The sequence below is a fragment of the Lytechinus pictus genome, chromosome 7 (assembly GCF_037042905.1).
Source record: "Lytechinus pictus isolate F3 Inbred chromosome 7, Lp3.0, whole genome shotgun sequence".
Taxonomy (NCBI): Eukaryota; Metazoa; Echinodermata; class Echinoidea; order Temnopleuroida; family Toxopneustidae; genus Lytechinus; species Lytechinus pictus.
The window spans coordinates 15274699-15295217 of record NC_087251.1 but is presented as its reverse complement, the minus strand read 5'-3'; the positions used below and the strand labels follow the sequence as shown (position 1 = coordinate 15295217).

General features: G+C 32.3%; 1 protein-coding gene across 1 annotated transcript in view; it reads right to left on the bottom strand.

The window, feature by feature from the left end:
- LOC129264898 (ryanodine receptor 2-like) overlaps nt 1-20519 on the bottom strand; it is a 94669-nt gene that overhangs the window by 17455 nt on the left and 56695 nt on the right. The window contains exons 56-71 of the mRNA XM_064101373.1: nt 20099-20177; nt 19647-19736; nt 18485-18622; nt 17770-17847; nt 16883-16958; nt 16048-16171; nt 15555-15578; nt 14015-14160; nt 13453-13511; nt 12918-13042; nt 8462-8511; nt 7797-7857; nt 5752-5775; nt 3605-3849; nt 3060-3141; nt 144-286 (exon numbers count right to left, since the gene is read on the bottom strand). Of these exons, the coding sequence (XP_063957443.1) occupies nt 144-286; nt 3060-3141; nt 3605-3849; nt 5752-5775; nt 7797-7857; nt 8462-8511; nt 12918-13042; nt 13453-13511; nt 14015-14160; nt 15555-15578; nt 16048-16171; nt 16883-16958; nt 17770-17847; nt 18485-18622; nt 19647-19736; nt 20099-20177 (1544 nt within the window). The remainder of the gene's footprint in view (nt 1-143; nt 287-3059; nt 3142-3604; nt 3850-5751; nt 5776-7796; nt 7858-8461; nt 8512-12917; nt 13043-13452; nt 13512-14014; nt 14161-15554; nt 15579-16047; nt 16172-16882; nt 16959-17769; nt 17848-18484; nt 18623-19646; nt 19737-20098; nt 20178-20519) is intronic.

The following is a 20519-nucleotide window of genomic DNA, read 5'->3' as shown; positions in this document are numbered from 1 at the left end:
GAACACAGTACAGCACATCTTAGACTTTTCACAGGGCAACACCAATAAAATTTCCACTGGGTACACTTTAACACTTTCCATAAGATATAAACTAAATAATACAACACTTTTCACACAAGGTGTAGCAACAACGATACATATACCTTTACCCTCAACGGTGGAGCCTCTTAGCTCAATCTGTCCTAGCAGAGAGTTAGGGTTGTTCTTGTTGAGGTGTGGTTCCAGGAAGGCAACGGGAAATGCTCCTGAGAAGGCGGCCAAGAGCTCACCAATGGCAGGACGTAACCTAGAATTGTGAATGATTACAGTGTATATAGTCATTAAATCAATAAAACAAACGGGATATAATAAGCATGTTTAATAATGAAGAAGATATATAAGTTCCAAACCTCAATGCTTCGAAGGAATTAATCCTGCTGGGTACAAATTAACCTAGCCAGGGTTGGGTGTGGCACAATATGGATAAATTACTTGCTGAAGGGAAATATGCCACGGTTGGGGTTTGAACCTACAGTACGACCCTCTGTTTGAAAATGCTTAAATCATATTCTCTGAAAATAAAGGGTGGAAGTTGTAACTGTGATAGTGTTTTTGGTTGAGAATTTTAAAAGAGATAGGATATGAATGAAAGTTCAGATTGTACATGTATGATTTAAATAAAGTCCAGATTTTACACAGCTATTGATGCTGCCGCAAGTCATAGAATTTATCTTATTTTGTCCAGGGCTCTTTTACAAAAAGCATAGTAATTGATCACAGGGATAATTCTACAATAATAAATTGAGTGTTACTGAGGCGAAGAGTAAATAGGGGCTTTCAAATGAATGGCCATTCATTTATTCACACAGAGTAAATATCATTCGATTTTCATTCAGAGTAGATTCTACATGTAGCAGGCTGATGAGATATGTTTTCAGTTTTCAATTCAATACTCTAAGTATAAATGTGCATTACATGCAATCATTAATCAAATGTATTCTAATGTCAATTCAAAATTCAATGAATCATTCTAAATTTCATTTTTTTTTTTTACAAAACATCAAAAATTATGCTCTACTGTTACAATCCAATATATATAATCCAATTACAGTATCAAATGTATGAACCGTACTTTTTATTTTGAAAGTATGTAATATATTCTATGATGCAGAATTATGAAACAATGCAGGCATACAATTTACACTATAATACAACTTTGAAACTGACTTTGAAAACATACATGATGAAAGTTTCACGGAATGGAAACTAAATGAAATAAAAAAAAAACTTTGACAGGAATTGCTTTAGATCCACTAAAATTATAAGCTAGAGCTCAAAAGTAACATACTCTCTTAAATGCAGTTTCAAAATTTGAAATCGGGAACTAAGATTTCAAAATTTGAAATCTGGAACAAAGATTTCAAAATGATGTGATAGGGATCTCATTACAATGCACCATATGTCAAATACTGTCAAACTGGTTTATATGAGGATTAGTAAGTGCAATGATAAAATTGTGCTGAAAAGAAATCAACTGAAGTGAAAACACTTTAAACTTCTATCTCATGTCGCCTCTTAATGTCTGCATTCAAATTCATAGTGAAATACATGTACTTCTAAAATATATTCCTTATTTATATGCTTTTGTAATCCATAACTACACAACTCCAACTGTGTCTTTATACAGTGGATGAAATATTTGGCAGCAGATTTATAACTTCCTAAACAAATTAAAATTATGAACAATGGTCATAAAAGTTATTTCTACCCCTTTTCCCTCCCCTCCTGAGTATACATGAAATTATTTTTTTCTTTTTTTTTGCATTCTGAATAAGAAATGTTGAATTGCAGATTTATGTGGAAATCACAATCTTCCATTCACTGTGCAGTTGAATCACAATTAAAGTAAATGCATTTTTTCCACAGGCAATGCAAATAATTTGCAAAGAATGACTGCAAAAGATGCAAATGATAAAGAAATTACAAAGTCAAATTACTGAGAAGCTTTTTGAGAATGTCCTATTATCAAACCATGAATGACAAAATTTTCAAGTTTTCAACATTTTGCAGCTTTTGTGTATCATCTGCGTACATCTTAAAAACCAAACTCCAGTTTCCATGGTTTTCGTACATAAACGTATGTATCATTTATTAAACATAATATACATCATGGGTGTTAGTCACTGCAAGAAGGCTATTGATGTATGGCATTCAATCCTGATTTTACCTCTCTCCAACATCTTTGGCCTCCTCGCTATAAATAGAGATAATTAATCAAGTTGGTATAGAAAACACATCCTAAAATAGATCTAAATAGCTCAATACTAACAGTAAAAGAACCTATTTTTCGGATATGCTGCAGTAAGCAATCTGTATTAAAGTTAATTAAAGTTAATACAGTTAATACTTTTGAGCTATTTCATCACTTACAGAATTAGGTAGCTGTATTTTTACGAGTTGGTTCAGAAAGAATTATTTTGATGCGTACTATTTCTTTTAGATAAGCAGAAAACAAAAGACAAATTTTTTCATCCTTTAGAGATAACAATTGCAGAATCACTCATTTAAATAAAAAATTTAAACACAAGTGCAGAAGATGTTGATAATCATGGTAGTAGAAACTGAGAATTTAATCTGTTTTTACACATGATGGAGCAAAACATTACAAACATATGGCAAAACAGATATAAAACTAAAATAAGTAATAAAGAGATCCCAATACCCAACAGTTAATGAAATATTAATTACATTACAAGACAAAGAAGTTACGTCAAAATCAGAGATAAAAATTTGAGCTCTAGAGCTCAATGAATACGGAAATTTTATGATGTGGCCAATTTAAAACCCTTTGAGCTAAATTTTCCAGTTGATTAAAAAGAAAGAAATAAAAACTCACAAGACAAATACATGTATAACCATTAGAATGTTTTCTACCATCTGTTTACAATATATACAAATTTAGACAACCTTTATCTTAACCAGTTGACTTCTGAATTCTGTTAATCCCATACGCTTTGTACAGGAACAACCTGGTTCCAGTAGGTAATGGTTTATGATTCAAGTTGATTGATTTGACTTACTTCTTAACATAGATAGACTGATCAGCACCCAGCCTGTAGAGACAGCTGAGAATTCTATAGCAATACACCTGGATTTGATCCACTGAAATAAAAATTGAAAGGATTGTAAATGTATGAATAAAATGTACATGTTTCATCATCATAATACTTATTGTTACAAATGAATGAATGAACTTATTCCCCCCCCAAAAAAAAAAAATCAGGATGAACTACTTAACAGAGCTGAACTACCTAACAGAGCTGAACTTTTATACATTTATTTGGTAGGACTCTACAAGTTCTGCTAAACCATGCACAATATACACACAATTTGCACATTAAAATTACTAAGCATGAAAAATTAGACTAGAAATTCATACATGAATATCTTATACAGGATTCATGATTTTATCCTATATTTAGAAGCTGAATACAACTATTAAATATACATTATTATAATTAACACTGTAATCACTACTTGTATCATTATCAACAACAAACTATTGTTATCATTACAATTATTATTTTGAATATCACCATTATAATTTTCAATAATGTTAACTTACAAAGTAAATCAGCACCATAGTTATGCCTGGCAAGATGCTGGAAGAGGCTGATCAAGACTGGAACCAGCACACCTGGAACATAGTTGACGGCCAGGCTGTGCTTGTGAACCTGACCAGACTTGATATGTGTAAAGCGCCCTCCTGAGGTGACCGATTCCACCGTAGCAATGAGGTCATCAGAAGCATGGCGGAAGAAGACTAGCAGGCCATTCTTGATGGCGTCTGCACTGTGCTTCACAACAGAACTAATAAATTAAACAGATGGATAGGTTGTGTTTCTTCTTTGAAAATAATGTTACATGCATAGTTCGTATTTCATAAATGGACATTAACAAATTGTATAAGAAATTGTGTTAAGCTCCTTTAAGGTAAAATTTGTTATAATGCCTAGAACCCAATAACCATTTACATGTCTCAAAATTTTGAAATTGTACATTCACTGTGAATATAGCGCTGATTAGTGATTAGTCAGTATTTTTCACCTCCCCCCAAAGAAAAAAAGAAAAAAATCTTCTAAATTATGAATGATATGAAGACTCAAACATCCCGTACTTGATGAAAACGTAACATTATATAATCATGGTAAGTTTGACTAAGAATGTTGATATCACATTATTGATAAGACAAATGAAGTTGATATTGGTATATTACCAGAAGTATATATATATATATATACTCAAATAATGAGTATGGTACAAATAGATTTAAAGTTAAGTGTCCCTGACCACTACATTGTAAATAGCTTCAGAGGTAAAGATAATGGTTTAAGAGTAATTATAGTAAGCATCTATATGATCATGCATATCTACCACCTACACGAGAATCTGTTTTATATAATATTTTTTTTAATATGAAACTTAAAAAACTACAATGGTACCATTATTTAGTTTACCTTGAATTTATATGCATATTTTCAGGTACATTGGCATGAGAAAAGTACAATGAATTTATCTAAACATTTGCAGCTATATTGATACTGTATATGGCAACATCTGAAGAAAATTTGAAGAACATATAAAAAAAATCAGGTGCAAGTGAGACGAAAATGATCCATTCAAGAATCATTGTGAAAAAAAAATTTCAAACGGTGAAAGATGAAAGCTGAAGAGATCATGCACACACATTTTTTTCTGTCTTATTTTAAACATGAAAACATTTAAAAAAATTATTATTATAAGAGGCCATATAACTTGTTTAACTCTGTAACTCATCAATAAAAATAGAAGAGAAATAGACCTTTACTTGTAAAGGAACAGTGTTATATATATTCATAACAATGACAGAAACAGAAGATATTATCATTATGACTTAATGAGCAATTGTTACAGCACATAAAATTATTGTTCAAACTGACAAGATAATGTAAATTACAATGCTGCAAAACACATATTGATGCTGCGATATATTCCTTCAAATTCACATTTAATCAAACACGGAAACCATTGAAACAATTAAAGCAAAGTTCTTCAGAAGAAATCAAATCAGGGTTACAAATTATTGTCATTGTTCAAATAACACTTTGAGAAATGAATTTTGATAAAGAAACTCAACTAGCAGAACAGGAATCTACATTTCATTTGTTAAAAAAACAGTGTCTTGTTCATAAAATAGTTTAAAGGTGCTCAAAAGCACCAGTTTTTCTGTTTGATATAATTCTTTTCACAAAACTATACAAGTAATGATGGAAGTGGTCGAGAGATGGGTGTGGTATGGGTGCTTTTTTAATGAAATCAAATCTTAAAGGTGAACTGTGAGGGGAGGGGAATGGCGAGGGGGGGGGGGAATTATGCAAAGATGGGGGAGGGCAAAACAAACTAAAACAAGAATGATTACGAAAAGATGATACACATAACTGGGCTTTGTAACATAAATCGTAGCAATTGATTGCATGGCAGATTTTTAGAATTGATTGCATTGATCATAATCAGCAATCAATCATACAAATCAACTCAACAATTAATCCCTAGGCTTTGTGCTACTGGGCCTTTGTATCAATGAGATGCATGAAAGGGCAAAACAAGACGAAGCCGCATTTCAACGCTGATGAGGAAGATGGCTGACAACGTAAATGGCAGAATTAAATGGGGAGGGTGGAAAGGGGGTGAAGAAAGAACCCACACGTTAAAGAAAAAAATCACACTCGGTACCTTCGCCCATCTGAATGAGACACCCTATGGTTGTAATAAGACAGAGATAGAGATAAGCATGATGAAAAAAAACAAATTGTGCATGGGATAGCAAATTATAAGATCAAAGAACTCTAGGGGGAAAAAAGAACGGGTTATGATGAACAAATAAAAATGTGTGAGCTGTGTGGAAAATTACATAGTATTATTAATCAACTGCAGAACAAATCCAAAATCCTTTATTATTAAAGCATTATGCCTTTACTGAAACTGTACAATGCATTTTTCACAACTGCTATGGTATTAGTTCTAAATTCAGATACATGTACATACATCTATATACAACTCTTTAGTTATTAAATAAAGTTATATAGGAACAGCATTTCTAAGGCAATATAACTTTAAAAAATACAATAATATAAATGTATCTGTAAAAATTGGAGGGATACCAAATTATAAAAAAAATCAAAGGCACAATAAAACCCACAAACTCATGGATTATGTTGACAGTTTTAGATGTAACAATATTTGGAATTTTTGTTTTACTTCTGCCCTAATAATAATTTATTTTATTTTCTTGACAGTTTGGCAATATATTCTGAAATATAAAGGCCGATCTGCGGACTAAGAACAAATGAAGTTGGTTAATTAGTAGCACAGGCATATACCAATCTCCTGTTTCTTGTTATTAGTCATCAATTTAATAAAATCATGATATACTTTGTTTTAAGCCAATAAAATACTTTGATTTATGTCTGTCTTACAGCTACTATGGCATACTAATTTGAACATGGCATTGGTGCATGCCAATATAACTTTACAAGATCCAAGAAATGACTGTGTGTGTGTGTTTGTATACATAGACTAATAATCATCAACTGATAACATGAAATATAGGGCACGTATCCTGAGGGTAAGTAGTAGGAACATAACCCCTTCACACTTGACCTAAAATTGTATACTGTTGCTTGCTTTTTAAGAGAATTCCTACCTCTTTTTTTCCTCTCTAAAATCTGCAATTCAGTTCACTTGATTTGCAAGCTATCAAACCATTAACTATTTATCAATATACATTTTCACTACAACACGTCTGCACATACTATTTTTCTATTTTTCTTTTTTTTTTATTTGTCTTTTCTACTTTGGATGAAAATGTAAGAATTCTATTATAGCAATGTAATGAAGTATATGAGTGCTTCATAACACAAAGTATAGCAATTGATCACTTCACTCAGTTGATGATTTTTATAACTGATTGAACATAATTTTTAATGCAATCAATCAGTGAAAACCAATCCTACATAGGAGATAGTAAGAGAAAGAAAGAGAGAGAGAGAAGGGAGAAGAGTAGATTTTGTGTGTGTGCAAGTGCTTACTGTGTAGACTTTGTCGGTGTGATCAGAAAATGAAGTTTGAATTTTGTCTGGAAAAGGGGATACGAGAGATATAGCGTGTTTGTGGAGTGTAAAGTGTGTGATAGAAAAGCAAAGTACTATTACTTGCTAGATTTAAGACAGATAAGACAAATTTAGGATGTGAATGTAACATACAGTGTGAGTAGGTACATGTATTGTGGATTTCCATTCATGAAATAAAGAAGAGAGTTTGAGTGTGTGGTTGCATGTATGATTAAGAAAAAAGGGGACCGTTTAACATTCAATTTCTCTGGAATGCACATTTATATGAAAAATGTTTAGTGGCGCTCTAATAAATTAACCTAGGTCATGGTAAAGATAAACCCTGTATCTACATGTATCTAGTCCTCTTTTAGAAGGAATGCTGGGCTCTATCTCCCTCAATCAATATTCATAACAAATAGAAGGTAACCAGTTTTTCACAATTTCATACTAAGATTTTGCTTTCCTGTTATTTCATAACAAAACATTGTTTTCAGAAGACTTTGGAAAATGCATTGGCCTTTTGTAAAAGTAAGGTCTCTCTAAGATTAGATGACTAGGTCAATGCTATGAGGACACAAACCATTGTGTGTGGGTGTGTGTGTCTGTCTATGTGTGTGAGATATAGAGAGAATGAGAAGGATTGTAATATACATGAAACGGACATACCTTGCATCTATTGACTGGGCAACCACTCTTATACAGCGAATGAAGGGGAGCAGGTCACGACCTGCAAAAAAAAACCAATAAGTTCAAGTTAGTGTTTATCAAATAGTAACAATATCTAAAGAACAGTCAGGCATTAACAAGAAGGTGATTAGTTTTGAATGAATGACTTTTCAGATGTGCAGAATGCTATAAATCTATGTGTAGGGACCATAAGTAATCTTGTAAAAAATCTTCTCTCTGCATTTATGTCACAGGCCTATTGCATTGACCAAGCTACAAAGTATCTCATAAAAAAAATGTTCTTAATAGTATCAAAGCTACCTTGAGGTAGTTGTTTCATTAAATTTGATTCCTAATAATTAGGGTTCAAATTAATTAAATAGGATAAATACTACACAAATGTATAAAACACTGGCAGGAGAAATATAAAGAACCCTTACACTGACAGGGTAGTAGCCCGAATGGATACACATAGATACAAGGACCAATGATGACTACAACAGACCATACATGTATTTGTATAGCATGAGTATAGCTTATGGTTAACACCTACGTACTCGGAACTACCTCTTCATTTTCACAGAAAACTTCTTTTTATTTTGATAACACTGTCAATTATTGAAGAATTGAAAAATGAAGAAGTCAGAATGATCTCATTCACTCACCAAACAGATTGATCTTCTGTCGAATAAGCTGTGCAAGTTTGCAGAACAGACTGGAAAATAAAGAAAGATATATATTGTCAATTGTCAGTGTATATCAAATCATCTTAAATTTTCTATAAATCTATTAATAAATCCCAGAATTATTCACACATCTTATATTTTCAATAAATTCATTACAAGTACATATACAATAACACAATTAAAATATGATCCATTTGGTACATAATATTGAAAATTATACATCCATTAATACTGTACAAACCTTATATCATTTTCAGAAAGTAAACACATACATGTACAATGTATATAGTAGCAATCAGTACATTTTTCAGAAGACACTTTTTTAAGAAGAGTCCAACAAAAGGTACATTTCTTCTTTACAATATATCAAAGGAGGTAGATTAGCTAACTGCAAATAATCTAGATTGACATTAGACTTTTCTGAATAACATTTGGAGAAAAAAAACTACTATTGATATGATAATTTTGTAATATATTTCAGAGAAAAAAATTAAAATTACAGTAACAACAAAGTAAATAAAATTATATTCTTAAAACATACATATTTCAGCAGATTTTGTTATTTTCAGAGAAATTGTTTCAATAGTGATGTCTATGGAGCAATTTTCCATCATTTTCATTCTTATTTTTTTCTAATATACAAGACTACAAAGAGAGGCTATTTACCTCTAATATTCTAAATAAGACTTGGATATATGACATAACATAATATGCAGAGATAAAAATTAATTATTAGACATGAAGAGTAATGCTAAATACTCATGTGGAACTAGATTGAAAACTACATGTATACTACAGCATGCAATAATTAAAGAACATAGTATAACACAAAGAATCATTATATTGGATAAACAAAGCAATATATATACATTTGTGTACAAGTATACAGTACTCCTGCTTACACTATGGAGTGACAGGCATGCAAAATGAAGTAAAGGATAACAATGAATGAGAATGGAACATTATTGATTTGATATAATTCTGTGAAAAATGCCTATATTAACTATAAGTTTAAAACAGAATTGTCCTCAGGCCCAGTAACACAAAATTTTCACAATCAATTATACAATGACAATGATCAATCAAAATCATTTAACAAACCCATTATCAACCAATCAAAATAGTTGTTTAAAATTTGAGATTGATTGCAAATATTTGTGCTGCAGGGATCTGGCAAAGACCAGTTTGGTAACAGCTTTTATACATTTTTACCAATATATGCTTCATGACTTATTAAAAGTTCATTTGATAGCATTCAAAAGAAGCATTATTTTGAAGAGAACACCCTTTCAAGATATCATATTTGAAAGGAATAAATCTTAATATATAGTCTTTACAGGATTTAGAAAGATTATATAAATTTGTACATACATGTACATGAAGGCCAAGAGTTTATTCCTAACTCATACCAGGAATGCAACAGAATACACTAATCTACAGTACATTAGCCATCCTTAAAAACAATGATCTTGAACTAAAAAAAAAAAAAAACATACTCAAAGCTACATGTACTGATATATCCTCTTAGAATAACAATATGAAGAGTAATTTATGTAGAGATTAGCAAACTTTCACCAAAAGACATACAACATGATTAAAGCTCAAAGAAAGATGTTATATTTTTAACTAATTCAAGAATACCAATTAAATTGGAAGATTGTACAAGAAAAAACTATAGGGAAAAGTTTGTATAGAACTGAAATACATGTATGAATTTCTCTTCATATTTTAACAGTAAAACATTACAAAATTTTGCTGACTGACAGTAAAAAAATAAGATAAGAAACAAGTGGAACGCCTCTGGCAGTCTTGCCTGCATTACGCAATTCAATACAGCAGCAGCGCTGACTCTGAAATCAACGAAGACAAATAAATAATCACAAAAACGCAATTCATATGTCAACATACTAAGTTCATTGACCCTAAATGACCTTTGACCTTGATCATGTGAACTAAAGCTCGTAAAAAAATGATCAGTGGTACTTGATTACCCTTATGTCCAAGTTTCATAAACTAGATCCATAAATAGTGAAAGTTCACTGACCCCAAATGACCTTTGACCTTAATTATGTGACCTGAAACTCATTCAAGACGATTGTTGATACTTGATTACAATTATGTCCAAGTTTCATGAAATAGGTCCACATCCTTTCAAACTTATGATAACATTTCAAAGATTTGACTTTGCTTAAGATTTAAATGTTGATGACGCCATCACCACCGCTGTCACTGTCGCCGTCGGAAAAGCAGCACCTATAGTCTCATGCTATGCAGGCAAGAATAAAATCAAAATCATAAGGGTAAAATCATTCATGTATGATACCTGTGTCTAATCATGGCTCTTTAATAGCAATTTGGCAGAGAATGCTTTCCTAAATAATATTTTGAGAGAAATAAATTGTAGAAATTTATCCCAACTGTGCTGCACTCGACCCAGGTGAAGTAAATGGGTACTGGCAGGAAGTAATTCCTCAAAAAGCTGTGCGCATCAGAATCGGCAGACTAGCATAGCCGGGGTAATATAGGAGCGCCTTGAGCACCTAGCAAGGTGGATATGTGCGCTATACAAATCCTATATTATTATTATTAGCTAGAGAAACCAATCACAAATGGAAAAAGACAAAATTTTGTAACAACCTGTTCATGCAAGCACAAATAATCAACACTGTGGGTGACTTCTAAATACACAAAACCATCCACCAAACAAGAAGTTACCCGACATAGCAGCACTATATTCTCACCTGGCTACCATAGCTTTCTCCACATGAGATGCATAGGGCATAAACATCATCTCACTATAGGCAATGATTGATCGATTGCAAACAAGGTTAGTTGGGCAGAAATGAAGAGAGAGATATTAGTTTGGTTTAAGCAAAACCACAAAGCTAGCATTTCATAACAAAGTAAGCTGAGCCAAAATATGTATAAAGGAAAGATTGATAATTGAATGACATGGACCAAGGGAAAGAGGGAATGTGGGGGCATACAAGAGGAATACAGTATTTCCTTATATGAAATGATAACAATAAAATGACTAAAGTAGGAGTTCTTTAAGCAACAACATAAGTTTTGGGCCAGAAACCATTTCACCTGTCTCTCCACACAAGATGCACCTAAGGCAATATAAAACATATATACCCAGATATCACATAATCCAAAAAATTAAAAAAAAAATTATCTTAATGTAGATGAATGAAATGAAGATAGGGGTATTCATGGGGTAATATATCTTTAATTTTTTTTTTAATATCACACTGGATGGATACAGTTTTGAGAGTTTATCAAATATACTACACACGATACAAAATCCAGTCTATAATAAACTTGTATAAAAGCTATACAAAATGCATGATGCAGAAAGTAGCACGCAAAGCGAAACATTTTCAAGGCATAAAAGTAATACAAAGATATCCACGTCAGATCCAGATATAGATGAAATCATGCAACTTCAATATACTATAAATGAATTGAGAGATATACTTGTACATGCATATTGTTCAAAGCTACTATAATGATTTGACAATATCATAGCTGAAGAATATATCATCTTACAACTTTATTATTAAAGGGTGATCCTTGATGATAATTAAACAATCAAATTCTTATCCATAAACATTGTTAAAGTTTTAAATTCATACTGGTAAAATCATAAATCTCTGCTCTGTAAAAATTCCCACGATGACTTTGTGTCAAGAAAGTGGCTTTCAAAATCATTACACTGTCTATGGCAATGAGTTTTGGCTGCTGGTTGCATTTCATACATAGACAGAATAACCCACTCCTCAGTCAAGAGTGGCAAATGATAATGCACATCATACAAAGAAAACAGAGTATACTCTGATGGTATCATGGTGTCTTTAACATCCCCTCACCCAACCTCCTCCTCTGCTCCCCCTACAAACATAATATATATCACAGGAGGTCCCTCTCATAGGCATGTATAAGTCTGCGTAATCAGCTTTTCCAGTTATAAATATGATTCTGTACCTATTAAACTACATTTCCAAAGACCTTTACCAATGTATTTCTCAAAAGTCTGTGTTTATCACCTCATTACACAACAGGTAAACCTGTCTTGTCACTGCAGGGTTGCATTGTGCTGTTTTGTAAGGTCTATATATATATATTTTTGTATTGTGGCTGTAAACTTGGCACAGTGCTAAGATATTCTCTGAAACTGGAAACAGCTGATGTTTAAAATGCATTTAAAAACAGCTTTGCATTTATCTCTCATTTGAACAAAAACATGTTTTTGGCTCAAATGCATTTAGATTGTATAAATCAGTGCTATTTAAAAATGCTTTATAAACCCCAGAATCAAAACACATTTTCATTTATCATCTGCAAACAAATACAGTGACTTTAAAATTCTATCCAATAAAAAATATAATGAATGCACCACAAAGTACATAAAGTTTTTGAATATGTTTATTACCTTGATACAAGTTCTTTCTCCCGAGTGGATGATCCACCTGACCTGCCTGCCTGAGGAGCATTGGGATCAGCTACAAAGTAAGAGCTATGAGCCTGGAAGTACTTCTCAATCAGAGGAAGAACAACCTGGAGATAAAATTCAGTCAATTGGGATTTAGGATTATTTTTTTTTATTTTGTTACCCTCAAATCTAGGTTGCGATATCCAGATAATTAAAAAAATGACATTTATGAGATGAAAGTAAAAGGAAGGAGTAAGAGTAATACTACTTTTGAGTTAGGATGCAGAAAATTATTAAGGAATATGCTATGGTAGGAAATGAAGCAGGGGGTGGAGGTGGTTCTATTAATAGGAGAAGGTTTCAAATGGGTAACTTTACATTTTAACCATCAAGCAAATTTATTTCATATTTATGATCATATTCATAATATAGATTATTTGATAGCAAAAAGAGTAAAAAATATTTTTTCTCTCACATATATTAACTTGTAAATACATTAAATAAAATATTCATTAAAAATATAGAGTAAAAATACCTTGGCAAAGAACTTGTACCCTCTATCTCCTGAGCTCTCTTTCTTGGAAGAACGGAAAGCTGGATAAGTGAAACCAACATTGGATATCATGTCATTTGCATTGGTAAACTTAGAACTGTGTACAAGATGGATTCTAGACATATTCTCAACTTAGATATCTACCATGGCCAGATCTGGAATTCATCATCCCAGAACTTTTTTTTCCTTCAAAATAACACATGGAGTGGACATATTTATAACATTAACATATTTATAACATTAATACCTCTTGTGTTATACCAAAAAGCGAGGAAAATGATCATAAAAATCCTTAAATTGGCAATGCCGTGTAAACGTCAAAACCACTGTTTTCTCCACAAATCGGAAAAAAAATTATTTGAAATATATTTTCTGTAATCAAAATCTATTTACTTCTATTGCATAAAATTTGAAATGCAAAATGTAGCAACAAGATGAAAATACCTTTGCATATTTAAAGAATAAAGCTGATCAAAGAAAGTTTTTAAAAAAATATTATAAATTGTCTAATCACAATAACTGTTCAAACCATCACAGTACCCACCATCTTGACTGCGCCTCATTGGTTTGAGATTTGCCTGTGATTTGTCCACATAATGCAGGAGTTTGTCAAGGAGATTGAAGGCAAATCTTTTCTCTATGGTGCTATGTCCTCTGATGATGCCATCATGATCCATAGATAGGCTGTGTCTGTAAGGAAAATCATCCACAATGAGAAATAATCATTGCAAGATGATTATAATAGTGCTCAATTACATGCCTTGTCTAGAGCGGCAAACTTTAAATAATTGAGGGTGATTTCTCATAAAGCAGTTTCAACTCCATAATTAAAAAGAATTTTGATCCTTATTCATTTGAAAATGAACATGTATGTTTCATATGGGTTATCCAACCATACTTACTTTGCTCGGCTGATAAATGCATTTCTGTCATCGGTTCAAAAAGTGTTAAAATAAAATTGACAAAAAAATCAATCAGCATCAATTCAAACCTTCATGCAAAAATGCAAGCAGGAAAACCACTGTTTACAATATCGATTTAAGACAAATCAACAAATAATCTTTGAAACAATGACCAATGAAAGTCATCAACAACAAACTGGCTAGTCTTCAATAATCTACCATGACTTTATCATTACAGATAATCTAGAAATGAAAGTAATCTACCTAATTATACAACTCCAAAATATGAAGTAAAACATGCATGCAGAAACTAACACCAACTACAGTCAAGAATTATACATCACACTGTAATCTCTATGTACCCTAACCCGTACCCTAACCTGCCAGGAGATGTCTATGTTACACTAAGATATTTCTGTCCCCCATGAAATTTATTGATATTTTCATATAATGAAAAATTATAATTATAAAAAAGAAATGACAACTAATCTGGTTCTTTATTTCATAATGAAAAAACAAAACAACCAACCAAATACAAGTTTTATCCCTATTTCACAACTGACCACCAGACCTAATGTACATATAATTGCAACAGAATCATTTGACAAACAGCACAATATCAAATTGGCATGGATACATGTACATGTAGGTAATGAATACATGTATCTGTGAATCTGTAAATGTAAGCAAGCCTCAGAACTGGCTCATAGATTTTTTTCCGGAACTGAATATTAAAATTCCAAAATACAATACATTGAAATATTGATATCATGAATACTAATAAAATTGTCAATGACCTGGACAACAGCTTACATGCACAAAACACATGGCCTACATCAAGTGGCAACTCAAATATTTTAAAAGTGCGCTAACAGAGAAACACACTCAAATTTGTCTTCGTTTGGCAGATTTATGACTTATTGAATCATACTTTACTAAATCATATCCAAACCACGACACCAAGGGCATATCTATAACATGCACAAAAACAGGGAAGGGGAAGGGGATTCACCAACAGCTGAAATAAATTCTAAAAGAGAGAGGATATCATCTTTTTAATTGGTCTACAGTTCAACTGATTTGGCTGTTAATGATTCAAGCCCCTATTAAACCATGTACAAATACAAAATGAAAACATGCACAACACAACCATGATTCCTTCATAAAATCAATCTATATTACCTCTTCTTTGCTTCTTCCTCTTCACTGTTATGATCATGAATAAAATATTGAACTTAAAGTAAACAACATACAGTATACATTTGAATTTATTTTACGAGAGGGTACATGTATGTAAGTTTATATTAAAACTCATAATTGCCGAGATGAAGAAGATGCTGAAAAAAGAAACTGGTTGCTTCCACTAGACTAGAAAAATCACATTTTAAAGGTAATCATATGATTTACGTACTACACAGCTCTGGATCATCATGTTTTTATTATCAGAACATCATTACCATCACCAGAATAATCATCTACAACAATGACATCATCATCATCCTTATCAACATCATTACCAACATCAGTTTTATAATTACAGCAGTATAATAATCATCCTCATCACCATCATCACCACCATCACCACATCATCACCACATCATCACCACCACCACCACCACCACCACCATCATCATCATCATCACCCTCACTATCGCTGGTACAAACCCACACATACCTCTGCAACCTGTATCCATTCACTTGAAGGAACTTGAGCAGTGCATGTGCCATGTCTCTATCTTTCTTCTTCTCACTGTCTGTCAAGATGTCAAAGGGCACCATTTGGGTGTGGCAACCACTTCCTGTTTGAGGAAAAATGTCAGGGTAAGGGTCAGGGTAAATCTTCATGGTTCATACACCTAAATATTTTTAAGTTTGCAATATTTTTCCATTCTTTTCCCTCACATGAAATTACTAATTTCTACAACTCATCAATCACAGAAAAAACTTTCATAAAAATCATGATAAAAATGTTGATCTGAAAGCTAAGAAAATGAGGCAGGACCAAACAATAGTTAATTTACATCATTTCCCTTATACTTGTACTTCTGAATATTCCCTTACCAGTGTGATCTCTGGATCTTACATTAATGAAGAAATGGATTAATGGAAACCTTTTTAAAACACTAATTACACTGTATGTCATCTTTTGTTGACCTTGACCTTGAAAATTTCCCCTGAATTACATGTAAATGTACATCACTTATGAACATAAGCTCCTCATTAATGATTAGAGTATCATATTCATATAAATGATCACTTGACTCTCATCTCAAACCTCAAAAGGAAATACATTACAGCAAAGTTTTGTGTTAATATTCAGCTTTGACTAGTAGGAGGATTTCAATCTAATATCTCCTAATTGCCATCCTACAATTCTACCACAACTCATCTATGGCATAAAACAAATTCACTTTACAAAAAAAAATGCTTAAGAATAAATTGAACATTTTTATCACAAGACTTTGAGGGTTAGGTTGATTTCATCAGATATTTTTTTTCAATGAACTGACCTCTTAGTTCCATTTCTAGCTTGGTTTTCTTGGCCCATACATCATGGGCATTCTCTGCTAGCCTTTCTGCCATGTTCTGCAATGAATGAGAAAAAGCAAACAATAATAGATCAAAGCCCATATCAATACCAATAAATTCTACATGAGGATTGAGCTTAATAGCATTGACAACTTAACTCTCAACTCTCCTGCGCCACATTAATTTCAAGGTGCAACCTTAAGAGGGATTTTGCGTGGACTATGCTAATGCAGCTCACAATAGCTTTTGATTGGCTTATTGTAAAGAAAAGCTTTGTGTGTACACAGTACAAAGCGATGCACACATCACTATTGTGTATGTGTGTACGAACAATAAACTTAATGCACTCTGTGTGTATTGTGAATAGAATGTGACTTGAGTTGATCAAAACGGGCAGAGTTAAAAAGATTATTATTTTTTCAGGGGCTTCACCATACCTGGTATTTTGACATTCATTTCCTAATCCCAACATTGATTTCTCTTCGTAAAAATTGAATTTTTAAAATTAACAAGATATTCTTTAGGATTCCTGCTCCTGGCTTTGGTCACAAAGGGCTCTTGACCATTGGTTTGAAATTGACTCTGATTATTAATAAAAAGCCGGACCCTATAATGTCTTGATACTAAGCCTTTAGTATACTAGTATAATTGGGTATGGGATCTTTTGGACCCTTCATCAAGCCTAAGGAAATGTTAGTCACTAAGTAAAAATTGAGAGTGTGGAAGTAGTCTCATTGTCATTTAGGAAACACACATACTAAACACATATAAGAGTCTCATATAACTAAAAGACAATTTCTCCCTGCTAAACTTTCTTGTCATTTCATACAAAATAAAATAGAATGAAAATGTTGTTCTTGAGACTTACCTGCATCTCTCTTGTGAGTGTAATGTTTGAGACATCAATGGGTCGTGGGTTATAACCATGGGGAGACTCCATTGCACCCTGTATATCATTAACAAAATCAAGGAAAATTGAGTGAAAACTTTCTATTTCACATATCATCAAACATTCAGTTAAATACTGCATAAATAGTACATATATTTCAATGGTATCAGAAGGTTATACGAATGTTGAAATAGCCTTTTTATTTGGTAAAGGAGAGAAACTTTGTTCGAAGGAAAGAAAGGTGAATTACATGTAAATGAAACAGGAAATACGTTTCTGAGCAGTTTTAAAAAGTAAATTGTATAATGAACTCTGAGAGCATTGGCAATTGAAAACAGAAGCAGTTGGATGTAAAAACAGATGCATACACTATCAGCAGTGGATATCAACTTATAGAATGCACAATATCAATAGAAGGTCTTAAATGCAGGTTTTGTGAAAAAAAATCACATCGTTGATCTTTATTTGGTAACCAAATATATAAATGTATGCAAATTTGTTATCATGTAGTAATAAGTCACTTGAAAATTATGACAATATTCTGAGCTCTTATTGCAATATGATGTTCCAATAAAATAGTCGTTTGATAGAGTACTTTTGTATGCTGTTCATTCCTATTTTTCCAGTAAAGTGATCTTTATCTGTTTTCAATAAGAAATGTTGGAGGCATGTCCAGGAGTTAGTCTTTACTTACCAGACTTGCTTTTGATAATCTCCTAGGTCTATGAGCTTGTGATTGCTGTTCTGATGCTTTGCTTCGCTCTATAGCCCAGCCCCATGCAAGGAGAGCTTTGATACACTCCCTTACTGGCTCTCTGTATGAGTCCTTCTCCTACAAAACAGTAAAAAAAAGATACATCAAGGCTTTGAGGTGAGAGCAAACGGTGGTTAGCCCACAGTGGTACAGTGTCATTTACAGTATATTTTGATCCTGACTATCACACATGATATAAGCTCAGAAAGAGAAAATGCACTGAAATATTATTCAATTCTCAAAGCGGTACGGTGAACCATAATACTGTACTTAGATTAATAATCATAAGTAACTGTCTTAACCATGTAAATTGGCAATACAATGAAAAAATATCACCATTTATGAAATGCAAAATTGCAACTTTTTGGATAAATTTTGCAATTATTATTAATTTGAATAATTGATGCCAATCTGATGGGTAAAAGCAGATTTAGGAAATTCCTGTATCTCTAAGGGTTATGTCTTTAATGGCAGGGTTCCCAGCTTTTCAAGAAAACAAAATTCCCTGATTTTCCCCCATGAATTTTCTAAATTCCCTGATAAGTATTTAAACCCATTCCCAGTTTCGCTGTTGTTGTTGCAGTGAATTACATGTATTTTCAGTACAAAAATAATAATGTAAAACTAATTAGTACCACCATAACCAGGCATTCAATGAATGTTGTTTTGATATGCAAAAAAATATAACAGAGTCTGACTGACTACCGTGCTTTCGACTTTTGGGCCGATCAAAATTCCCTGATTTTTCCATGATTTGAGGTATTTTTTTATCAAATTCCATGATTTTTTCCTGACTGGAAAAAAGTAAAAATAATTTTCCCTGATTTCCCTGATGGGCTGGGAACCCTGAATGGGAAGGACTTTCCTTGCCTGATAAACTGAACAACATTCTCAAATACATTTTAGAATTACCAGAAAAACCAAATTGGGTATCTTAAATTCATTTTTGAAAGCTACGCATATCACTTATACGGTACTGAAGTAGTACTTCACGTCTTGGTTAGCCTTTAGTATTGTGCAGGAAGAGGTTTTTCCATGAAGATGGGAAGTTCTGATCAAGTGACTTAATGCATCAATAAGAATATCTGGAGGATGAACCTACCTTTGTTGTGAGTGTCTTATAAGGTCTTAGAAGGAAGGATTCTTTCATTGCACTGTTTTCTGTTTCGCCATGTGTCCATCCATTGTCAAACTGCAGAAGAAAATAAGAAAATCATTGTCATGACACATGTGAGCATGTGAGCATCATTATGCAACTTAAATCCAATTATAATAATAAACAATTTTAAAACCGCAGATGATATATTATATTATCATGTCTGTATGCAATTTAAGAGCAACAAAAAAAGAAGAAAATTATATGTTCCTAGGTTTACTTTTTAGAGTTTAGTACATTTTGAATCAGACTATTTAAAGAGCAACTCTAAACAAATAAATTGAGTTGATAATTTTGAGTTATCCTAAGCAAATTGCTATGACTCAGTTCATATATTCTTTGAGAAGAAATAAAACAATGTTAGAGCACACAAATGTATATCAATGAACCTGGCCTACCATTGCTAAAGCCCAGCTATCATGAAGATGCTCAGCAAATCTATCACTGAAAGACAACAAGCTTTCATTCAGTAGCACCCTGAAAAACAATTGAAAAAATAAAAAGTGACGTGTTCACACATGTACGTTGTAAATGTGAAATAAATATGAATTCATTTACTAAGGTACACTGAAATTTGCATTAATGAATTCATTAATCTAATTAAATAACTCTAACAAAGCAAGTGAAGAGTAAAAAGGAAAAAAAATTAGCATAAGGCAATAAAATACAAGATAGCAATTAAACCTCTTCAAAGAAAAGATAATTAAGTACAAGACACACACACAAAAAATAAAGGCAGAAAGTAAGATATAAATGAAAAAAAAAATGAATGAAGTAAATAAAGAAAGAGAAAAAGAGTGAGGGGAGATACAGAGAATT